We start from the raw sequence: 11,860 nt of genomic DNA, 5'->3' as shown, positions 1-11,860 counted from the left end.
TTAAAGTGTTTAAAATAATTGAAGTTATCATGGGGTTTCTCAATTGGTTCCGAATTCTTTTAGGTTTTTTGCTTCAAATTTAAATACATAAAAATTTATATCAGATCCATTCCGCGCTCAACCCGTGAAAAAATGAAATTTAGTAAAAAACAAAGTAAAAAAGAATGGCTATCCAAGGACTTAAATGCTAATTTGCATCATGTAGACACTTCTTATTGCATACAATTTATACTAGTACACTTCAAGGTAGAATAGAAATGGTCGAAGCAACAGGTGCCAAAGCTACAACAGCAGCACATTGCTTCCAAATTTGGTCACCATTAGCTACAACAAGAGTTACCTTTTCCTTTGGCACTTTTGAAATGAATAGTTTTATGAAATCATCATGGCAAGCTTTCCCAGCTGTTATATGCTTTTGGCAACAATATTCTGATGGAGTATTGTTGTTGTATATACTATTAGAGATTTCTATTGCACAACGTTTTGTCACCTTTGTGCGGCACTCTTCCAAATGTTGAGAAAGCTCTGGATTTTCTTCATGAGTACGAATTGCAAACCCTGGTGTAATGATAAGTATACCGATAAACAAAAATAGTCCCAAGGAGATGTTTTTGCCTAGGCTTCCCATGTTTTTTACTGCAATATATTCTTGTACTTGGATAGAAATTTGTTGGATGCAAATAAAATAATACCATCCAAGTCCAATTTATAGGGAAGAAAATACTTCAAAACATTTTGTTCATTTGACATAGCATTGGTTAATATTTTGCACGTTAAGAGTTGATGAAATCCGTTTTAGGAAGTTAGTTCTTTTTAAGAAAGAGTGTTCATGTGGTTTTGATAGCAACGTATTCAAGCATAATTAAGTGATTATGAGTTACATTTATGAAAAGACTGCTTTTAAGAGAAAGATTGATAAATTTAGAAAATTGCTCAATAAGTTCCCTGTTTTAGTATAATAGCACAATCCAATTAAATGGTTTACAAATATAAATAACATACAGAATGTAGTTACGTTCATATTATTGTGTAACTCCTACTCTTTAATGTGAACTTAACCTATGCATTTATCTTACCTTAATTGTAACGGGTACTAGTAATAAATTTATACGGCACAATACAAGATATTGTTAAGAAGTTTTATAGTTCTCAATTGATCTCAGGTAGCATAATGCAAGGATGATAATGTGATGGAAAGAGAATTTATCGTGGAATAATTGAAACGGAAGAATGTTTAAAATTAATATAAAATCAACATTCTTTTAAGGAAACCTTGTGAAATTTTTTTTAATCATATAATTTTTAAATGTTACTAACTAGAGAGAAAAACATAGAGTAGATAGTAAATGGAAAAGATAGATTTATGTTTATTAGACTCTAATACAGATATGAGCAGACATAATATTCAACTTGTACGTCATGTTCTTTATATGAAGAGTAGTAACTAATGGGTTTTCATCTGTATTTGTTTCTATAGTTATAGGATTCCTTATAGATATAGGTTGATTTGTCTTAGATTTATCACAACTATAGTTTCCATATATGGTGGCTTATCATTCTGAATAGTATCCATTGGCATTTTTATGGTAGCTATTGATTCCTTATTTGTAGAGATTGATTTGTTTATGATCTGCCACAATGATTGTTTTCATGTATGGTAGATTACCAATTTGAATAGTAGTCATTCGCTTCACTGAGGTAGCCACTGGAGTAATTTTCTTTACAATCCTCGATGTTGGCATGATAGTTCTTAATTAAGATTGGTTAAGATTGCTAACAAGGATGAAGTTGTTGTGATGTTGTTGCTACTGCAGAGGAGGTTTTGCTACTGTAGTTTTCTGTTGCTGTTGCAGAGTTGTTATGATCTATATGAGGATGAAGGAGAAGTGATGTTTTTGCTTGTTATTGTTTTTGTATGATTGTTAATACTCTCTCTTAAATGTTGTCGAGGTTAGATGCAAAGTTTGCTTTGGAAATGAAGAAGAATAGCTTTGGACACCGACTTAGTAAACAAATCAACAATCTTATTAGAAGTGGGAATCTAATGCGTAATAAGCTTTCCAAGAGCTACGTGTTCCTGTACAAAATGGTAATCAATCTCAATATACTTACTGTATGCATGGAAAATATGATTGACCGTCATATGGAGAGTACTAATATCATCATAATTGAGCACAAATGGAGATATCATTGGAATGTGTAAATCATGAAGGATTTAGGTCAACCATGTAAGTTTTGCGGTAATGTTGGCCATAACACGATATTCAGCTTTAGTGCTAAATGTCAAAATGGTGTGTTTTTTCTTAGCATACCAGGAGATGAGATTATGACCAAGGAAGACACAATAGCCAATGGTAGAATGTCATGTAGTTAGGCATCCAACCCAATCATCATCTGAAAAGGTAGGAAAATTAAGCTTAATATTAGAAGTAGACCATTATTAATAGTTGCCTTTAACATATCATAAGATATGACAGACCATTGTTAAATGAGCAATCATAGGAGTATGTATCAATTAAGAGACATACTTAACACCAAATAAGAGATCTAGTCGAATGAGTGTGAGATACTGTAGAGAGCCAATAAACTCGAGAAAGAAGCTAACATCTTCTAGAAGAAGAGCATTTGATGAAGCTTTAGTTCTTGCTTCAAGTGGTGTACTCATCAGTTTGCAGCCGACTATATTCTATGTTTTAGAATTGTAAAGGCATAATGTGATTGTGATAAGTGAAGGCCACTTGTTGTTAGTGAAATTTCTATGTCAAGAAAATGATGAGTAAGTCCTATGTCCTTCATGGAAAATTCCTGGCTGAGAAGAGTAATAAAGTCTATAACAAGTGTATATATAGTTCTTGTAAGAAGTATATCATCAAGATAAAGCAGAAGAATGAGAGAGCCATAATCAAAATGAAAAACAAAAAAAAAAAAGGATCTACTAAGCTACAATGGAAGCCTTATTTGAGAAGAAAGGTACTAAAATTATAAAACCAAACATGAGGTGCTTGTTTATGTTCATAGAGCACGTGTTAAAGCTTGCAAATATGTTGTGGAAGATGAGGATCTGTCATTCCTGGTAATTGTTCCATATAGATGTTTTTATAAATTAAACCATGCAAAAATGCATTTCTAACATTAAGCTACCATAGAGGCTAGTGATGAACAAGAGTTATAGTGATAATTAATCGAATGGTTCTTGACTTGACAATTAAAGAGAATGTTTTAGTGTAGTCTAGTCCATCAATCTGGTGGTAAACTTTGGCAATAACATGAGCTTTAAGGCAATCTAAGGTTTCATCATATTTGAGTTTTGTTTTAAATGTCTATTTAAAACTTATGATATGCATATCTATGGTGTGAGGCACCAATTGCCATGTTTGATTGTGATGTAAGGATGTGAGTTCATCCTTTATATCTACTTTCAACCCTGGATAAGGTAGTGCATATCGCACGATTCGAGGCTCACGAGGCATCCGAATATAGGTGATAGATGTTAATGCATATTTGGGATTTGGCTTTATGATGCTATATTATGAATGAGTTATGATGCGATCCAACCATAAAAGGATCCATTGGAGGTTTTAGTTGGTTCAGTTATTAGGCTTAGGGTTAAAAAGTTCAAATAAGCTTTTAATGGACTTTTTCAAGATATATAGGCTAAGGTGAACTTCAAGAGCATTTGTAATAATAAAGAGAAAGCCTTGATTACTCTTGTTCATGTTCAAGAGGGGCTTGTTGGTGAAACTAAGACCATTACACAAGGATAGGGAGAAGAATACTAGATCGGATAGTTTGACCTTTCGTTACTCATTTGGTCATAATTGGACTTACAAATTGAATTTTGATGTGATTCTAGTTGGAATAGAAACTAGACTTTCATACCTTTCCAATGGTATATGGCATGCCTTCTAATTAAATAATACGAGAGAGAACCATCAGTTTTAAGTTGGGCTTTTGTTGTTGCCAGCCACAATATGGAAAAAATAAACTTTTCTTATTTAATTAGTTGGGCTATCAAACTTTATTTATTTTGAGATGAAACATTTTATTTGGGTCCCAGACTTGTTTATTTTGTTTATTTTAATTATTTTAGGCTAGTTTTAGCTTGGGTTGATTATTATTTATATTAAGCTTATGTGAGACCCATTATGGAAACTAGGGTTTTAGCTTAGAGTTTAAATACTCTTTAGGATAATTTCAAGATAGACTTTTGATGATATTTTCAGTATTGTAGCCAACATTTTGGTTTCTCCATCTTGGTTTTTGGTTGAACTTTCAACTCTTCAAGGAATTAACCATTATTTGTTATGAATTTATACTTCATTTACTCATCTCCAAGTGTAGGCATTGTGATCGAGTTGGTTTGTAGTCTTGTTGCCTTAAAGCAAGTCTTCCATTGTGATAAGCTCATTTAAATCTCAACAAACTTGGATTAGATTGATCTTAGGGTCACGAATTTCATTAAATTCCATAAGGGTTCGCATCTAGTGGTCATAGAACAAGTGGTCATGGTCACTCTTTTGCTGAAGAGTGAGAGGCATCATGATAAAGAGTTTGTGCAGCTTCTTGTAGAGCATATTGTGAATAAGTGACCATAGAGTGAGAAACTGAACTTGTTTGTCCTTTCTCCTGCTGATTAGTTAAGGTGTCATAGGTTGACTATTGAAATTTTTGGTGATTTGAGGGATTATGACTAAAATATTTTGTTGTAGAGTAGGAAGTATCATGATAGAGATTGTGTGCAATCTTTGGTAGACTAGGTTGTTCTTCTGAGGAATCATTTTTTATATGCTTATCAATGTAAGGGTCATCACGAAGAGACTGTGCTATCATAGAGTTAGAGATACCAAGGCAAGCAGTGTATATTGTCTTCTTTGAAATGTGTAATGTCTTTAGCTAAGTAATTAGGGTGTCACGGTTCTAATGATGAAGCTGCTATTGTTTTTCAACATAGCCATCATAGATTTGTATAGCAACATTAGCTAGAGGAATAACTTTAGAGGAAGAACATGCTAGTTTGTTTGAGGGCATGGTAGGAAACATGGATGTGGGCAGAGAGCTTAAGCATGGTGGTGTTGTTAGTGTTTTAAAGGTATATGCAGTGGTAGGAATAGTTAGCTAAGAATCAAATATGCTAAGGACATGATTAGAAAGATCAATATTTGTGTTGTTATTAGTTTGTTTATATGGAAAGATAGACTTGCTAAATACATGTTGTGAGACAAAAAAATTCTTGCTTGTTGGATGAAAGCATTTATATCCTTTATATTGATCACTATAGCCTATAAAAATATATGAAACACTTTTTGAATCAAATTTATTTTGTTTTGTGTCCTAAGTGTAAGGAAAACATCTTGAGCTAAAAATACAAAGAGATGAATAAATAGGATGTTTACCATGTAATAGAAAATAAGGAGAGTTGGAATTAAGAGTAAAGAAGGGCAATCTATTAATGAGATAAACAACAGTTGTGAAAGCTTCTACCCATAAGAATAAAGGAGTACCATTATGAAATAGCATTGTCATACCTAGTTCTTTTATAATTCTGTATCGCCTTTCAGCTATACCTGTTTGTTTAGTAGTGTAAGGGCAAGATACCTGATGAAGTAAAAATAACTTGATAATTTTAAGTTAATAAACTCTCCTCCTCCATTTGAGTGAAAGACTTTGATTTATTTATTGAATTGCCTACTAACATACTTTTCAAATGACATAAAAACTGTTAAAAAATAAAAAAAAAAATTAAGAGTTATCCATGTATATTTATAGAAATAATTTACTAGGAAGGCATAATATATGAATTTTTTAATAGATAAAATAGGGGCAAGTTCCCATAAATCACAATGTATTTTCTCAAAAACATCAGTACTTGAATGTTCAGAAGGTGAAAAAAAGATAATTTGCAGTTTTCCTAACTAACAACTATTACAAAGTTCTTCAGTCTTCGTAGCTCCAATCAATCTTTTATTTTTTAATAAGTGTATGGAAAAAACTTGAGGTTGTCTTAAACACTGATGCCAAACTTCTGCTAATCTAGTTTTAAAACGATAAGAGAAATGTAATTCTGGTGAAGTATACAAGACATAAATAAAGATCACCCTTATGTCTACCTATGATCAGAAGTTGTCTTGTTTTTTGTTCTTTAACACAAAAATCAATGTCAGAGAACTCACAATTCATAGGAAATTGTTTTGTATGCTAACTTACTGAAAGTAAATTTTTTTATTAATTTAGGAACAAGTAGAACATCATTGATAGGTAATTTAGTATTGTTTTGTTTAATAAATGAATCTTCAACACAAATGTTTGGTAGAAAAGATCCATTCCCAATAACAATGAAATTAGTTCCAAAATACTCTCAAATATCAGTTAACATACCTAGCTTACTTGCCATGTGATTTGAGGCACTAGTGTTTGATTTCCATTCTGTATCAATAATCGTGTTGTCTAGTATAAGGGCTATTAGTGCTTGTGGGATTTTACTATCCTGAGTAGTTTTCTGTTTAGGTATCCACTAAGAGATTTTAGCAATGTGACTCATTGTGCCATAATATTGGCATTTGATCTCATGATAAAAATCTCGTTATGTTTGAGTCATGTGACACTCTCTTGGTGGTCGAGGACATTGTTGTTAAGTCGGGGTGAAATACCTTCTATTTTGATCTTTGGATTGTTGGACTTGAAATTCTCTCCCAATGAATGAGAATTGATATGATTTGTGTGTTGAGGAAGGTTGTAGTGTGCTTTGCTAATTGTGTTACTATTGTTGCCTATAAAATCAAGTTGTTGAGGAAATTATGTGTTTGTTATGTTTGTATGAAAGGAGAACTAGTTATGATGCTGATTTAAATTTTGGAGTTGAGAAACCAGGTTTGAATAGGGTGGTCTTGGAGGCTTTAACATGGTTGTTGTGAAGTTTTCATACTGTGGACCAAGGCTGGTGAGAAGACAAAAAAACCTTTTCATTATTTAAAATTGGTTTTCCAATTGTTGCAAGGCTATCACACAAGCTTTTAAAAGTGTAGATGTATTCTTCCATAAATTTATTTTCATGTTTATGAAAGTAAGTAACTGTTAACGAAGTGTAAATTCACATTCTTGTGAGTCTTTAGCATAGGCATTCTTGAGTGCTTCCCAAACAACAGATGTTGTTTCTAATCCAACAACAAGGCTAAGTGCTTCTTTAGACAAAGTTTCAATATTCCAACCTCGAAGAAGTCGATTAGATTTTCTCCAAGTGATGAAAGCTTCTATTAGGACTTGTACTTTATTTTCTAAGTGTGGGTTATTGATTGGATCTTGTATGGTGTATTTTGTTGGTGCAAGATCTTTATTGGTGAAATGCTTGACTAGCTCCTGACTTTTTACAAGAGTTAGAGCTTATTCTCTCTATAATGGATAGTTTGTTTGATTAAGCTTGACGGTAGTAAAGTTCCCAATATTGAGAGACAATGAAGTCATTGTGGGAATATGTGATTGTGTTTATTTTGTGTGTGCCCACTCAAGCTCGATACCAAGAGAAAAATATAAAGGAGATAGTAGATGAAGAAGATAGATTTCTATTTATTGCAATGAAATACAGACATAAGCACACATAATACATAACTTGAACAAGATGTTCTATATATAAAGAGTAATAACTATTGACTTTCCATAATTGTAGTCTTTTCTATAGTTACAAGATTTCTTATTTATATAGGTTAATTTGTCTATGATCTATCATAACTATAGTTTCTATGTATGGTAGATTACCATTCTGAATAGTAGTCATTAACTTTTCTAAGGTAGCTGTTGATTCCTTATTTATATAAGTTGATTTGTCTCTAACTTACCATATCTATAGTTTTTATATATAGTAGATTACCATTCTTAATAGTAGCCATTGACTTATTTGAGGTAGCCATTGGAGTAATTTCTTTATAATCCTGGATGTTGGTGACACGACTAAAAGATTGCTGTCTTCTCCCAAGTGCAAGAGTGTCGAAGTAATAAATAACCCGGCAAGACTGGGGTCGAACCATAAGGAGGTTAATTGTACAAATTATAAACAACAATTATAAACAACAACAATATCAATAATAACAACAATAATAATAACAACAACACCAACAACAATAATAATAATAATAATAATAATAATAATAATAGTAGTAGTAGTAGTAGTAGTAGTAGTAGTAGTAGTTGTAGTAGTAGTAGTAGTTGTAGTAGTAGTAGTAGTAGTAGTAGTTGTAGTAGTAGTAGTAGTAATAATAATAATAAAGAAAAAGAAAGAGAAGAAGAAGAAGATGATGAGAACTTGGAGATGGAATATTAATGTAAGGATTAAACAATGATAATAACAAATGTCAAGGTTAGAGGATTCACTAATGGTATGTCAAACAAGTATAGTATAAACTCTTATTATTCAATTGGAAACCACACACAAAGGAGGTTCCAATCAGATTATAGATTGTTAACATGATTACATTAGTCATCTTATTCGATTAATGCTAATACTTGTAAATCTCGTCAAGGATTCATGATTATAACTTATGTTAACAACAAATCAAGTTTCTTTCATAGCTCAGGTGTCGGTTATACCATACAGTATAGGCTATGAAAGTGTCGAGCATTTGTTGTACCAAGTGTTATACAGCATAAATCAAGATTAGTCATTTAACAAGCAAAGTATTAAAGAGTGAACAAGATAACAAATACAAAACATGTTAGTATCAAACATTAAAGTCCATATTAAGTTTACACTATACTTATTTTTATACCATTAGTGTAACCTTTTCACCTTGACATAATAAACTTAGCTAGACATAATGAAACAAAGAAAAATAAATAAAGAAAATAAGAACATAAAAAAGATAAGAGTTAACAAAGTAAAGGAAAGGAAATGAAAGCCATAAACTTGATATTAATGAAAGCAAAGCATAAACATTACAAAAAAATACAAAGAAAGAAAGCAAGAGCATGATCTTGATTTGGAAACCAAGATGCCTAAATGCATGGCAAATGCCTCCTTTTATAGGCCAAAATTAGAAACTACTGATTTGATGACTAATTGATGAGTAGGTGGTCAACTCTTGACTTGGTGACAATCCTTATCTTCTTTTGTCTGCCAAAAATGTCATCGATAACGTCAAAATTCGAACCACTTGAAAACATGAAAGTTGTAGGAAATTGTCTCAGCTTTCTTGTGTAAAAACTTCAGACCATTTTGACTTCTAGAACTCTAGATATGGCCAAAATACTAAACAGTGCCTAGGTTGGAGGACAGATTCGGGCTTATTTATTGTCGCTCCAATTTGAACTTGAAAATGACCTTTTTAGATCTTGGGCTCCATATGAAAGTTGTAGGCCTATGTCTTACCTTTCCATCCATATAAAGTAGATCTAAATCTGAGATTTACAGCTCTAGATATGATCCAATTTCTGAATAGTATTCCGGTTTGGACTGCACCGACATCTCTTTTCTAAGTTTGGCCATCTCTTTGTCCTTTCAATTTTAGTTCTTAAATTCATCAATCAATCCTTTAATTTATGTGATAGGACTGCATTTAAAATGAAAATTTATCATAAATTAAAGGTATCTTATATTATTAGATATATTATTATAAAACATGCTTAAATTAAAGGTATCTTTCATTTATGTGATAGGCCTGCATTTAAAATGAACATTTACCACAAATTAAAGGTATCTTATATTATTAGATATATTATTATAAAACATGCTTTAGTTAAGGAGTTATTGATACTTCAAGTGCAAAATGATGATATAAAACCTTGATAAAAACACACTTTTAAGTATCAATCACACCCCCCAACTAGCTTATTACTAGTCCGTAGTAATCAAAGTGTTAAAATAGAAAAATACTTTGCAAATTCCACAAAGCAAGGTAGTCATCATTTAACTTCCATTAATTTATCCAGATAAACAAACTCTCATTAAATTTATATACCTGCTTAATACCTCTTAACAAGATATTTATAAACCTTTCTTTTGTGCTCAATGTATCAACATATAATTATGGGGCTTTTCTTGGAAGAAAACAAAATTTTTGTTCTAATGTTTAGGGTTAACTTCCTTGGGTTGGGATTATTATTTTTGTCTTTTTTTTTTAATATATATACATGTAATTTAAAACATCATGCATCTTTAACCCATGTAACGAGCTTTTAGCTAATGACTCCCAGACCAGTTGGTCTTAGGGCATTAGGTGTTAAGACACATCTACAAGCTTAGTAACTCGGGTCGTAGATACTGATACGTAGATAGTACAATGTTTGATTCCCTTAAGCTTTTTTCCTCAACCCATGTAACAAGCGTTGGGCCAATAACTCCCAAGTCAGTTAACTTTAAGGTATTAGGTGTTAAAACACCCCTTCAGGCTTAATTGCTTAGGTTAGGGAGGCTACGAAACTAAACTTATCTACATTTTTATTATTATCATTTTTTTCTTTTTTCTTTTTTTTTTGTTTTTTTTCTCTTTTTTTTAATTATATACTATCATTTTCCCTTAGTTGTTACCTTTAACAAAAGAACATAAATAATATAATAATCCAATATGCAACCCATAATCATATGTTTAAAGTGTGTGTGTGTAAATTAAGGTTTAAGAATACATGTTAAATAAGTATATGAGTAGAATTAAGTGATAACAATGCGAGAGTTTGGAACTCTGAATATTTCAAGAAGTATTATGATAGACCTTATTACGAATGATTACTAAGATGCGTCTCAAGAGTCATAAAAAGTTCTCCTTACTCTGCTATCATAGTAACAATAATTTTGCACATGCTTTATGAAATAGAAAACACAGTTAGTTTTTTTTTTTTAAGTACTACCCTATCCCCCCAACTAAAACGAGACATGGTCCTCAATGTTTAAAGGTAGAAAGATATAGTATAGAAGATATCACCTGAAATAACGAACACTAGCAAACCTGAAACACACTAAAACAAATATAAGAAACAACAAAACACAATAATAAAACCAAAAGACACAAAGATTCACAAATGAAGGCTCAAATCCAATCTAAGCTTTTTACGGCTTTCCTTAGTTGACCAATTTATGTGACTCATGGAAGGATCAATTATAGGAATGAAAGACTGTAGTTGGTCAATCAATTATTCAGTAGTAGCTACAGAAATTATGATTTATCGTGCAGAAGTTGTTAGAAATTCCTGTTCCACAGCATGATCAAGAAAAGACAACAACTTATCATAATAACCATTAACATTTAACAAACCAATGGGTTTATGGTGAATGTACAGTTGGGCCCAAGAGGAAATATGAAAGATCTCTTCCAATGTGCCTAGACCACTTGGTAAAGTAATGAAGGCATCAGCATGGTTAAACATTTCATTCATTCGAGCCGACATTGTGGAGACCTGCAGTTCCTCTGCAATTGTTTTTCCAATGATTTCCCCTTGTGCTAAAGCTTCGGGGACGACCCCCAAAACTTGACTACCTCCTAAAAATGCAGCTATTGACACACCTCCCATTAACCCCAGACTACCTCCGCCATACACTAAATGAATCTTTCTCTCAGCTAGCACCTGACCAAGATGATTTGCTGATTCTAAAAACTCCTTTTCTTTCCCAAGACTAGATCCACCGAAAACACAAATACTTTTTATTTGATGACTTGAGGAACTTGCCATTACTACACACTTCTATAATTGATGAATGTATGGGTTGAGTGGAAATGAAGGGAAGGAAGAGAGGATTTTATAGATGAGAAATTAAAAGGGCAATCATACCACCTATGTGTAGGTCAGTTGGAGTCTTGCACTCTCTCTCTCTCTCTTTATTTATTTATTTATTTAAAAAAACATGTGTATGTATAGGTAGTTGTGATTGTGGCTCACATCT

General features: G+C 32.1%; 1 protein-coding gene across 1 annotated transcript; it reads right to left on the bottom strand.

Moving 5' to 3' along the window:
- Window positions 1-241: 241 nt before the first annotated feature.
- Window positions 242-628, bottom strand: LOC105118370 (uncharacterized). Its single transcript, XM_011016300.1, has one exon. It carries the CDS (start codon window positions 626-628, stop codon window positions 242-244), a length of 387 nt encoding a protein of 128 aa, XP_011014602.1.
- Between the last annotated feature and the right edge of the window lie 11,232 nt (window positions 629-11,860).

This window comes from Populus euphratica, unplaced genomic scaffold (genome assembly GCF_000495115.2).
Source record: "Populus euphratica unplaced genomic scaffold, PopEup_1.0 scaffold1902.1, whole genome shotgun sequence".
Classification (NCBI taxonomy): Eukaryota; Viridiplantae; Streptophyta; class Magnoliopsida; order Malpighiales; family Salicaceae; genus Populus; species Populus euphratica.
The sequence above is the reverse complement of the archived record's forward strand: the minus strand, read 5'-3'. Positions and strand labels throughout refer to the sequence as shown.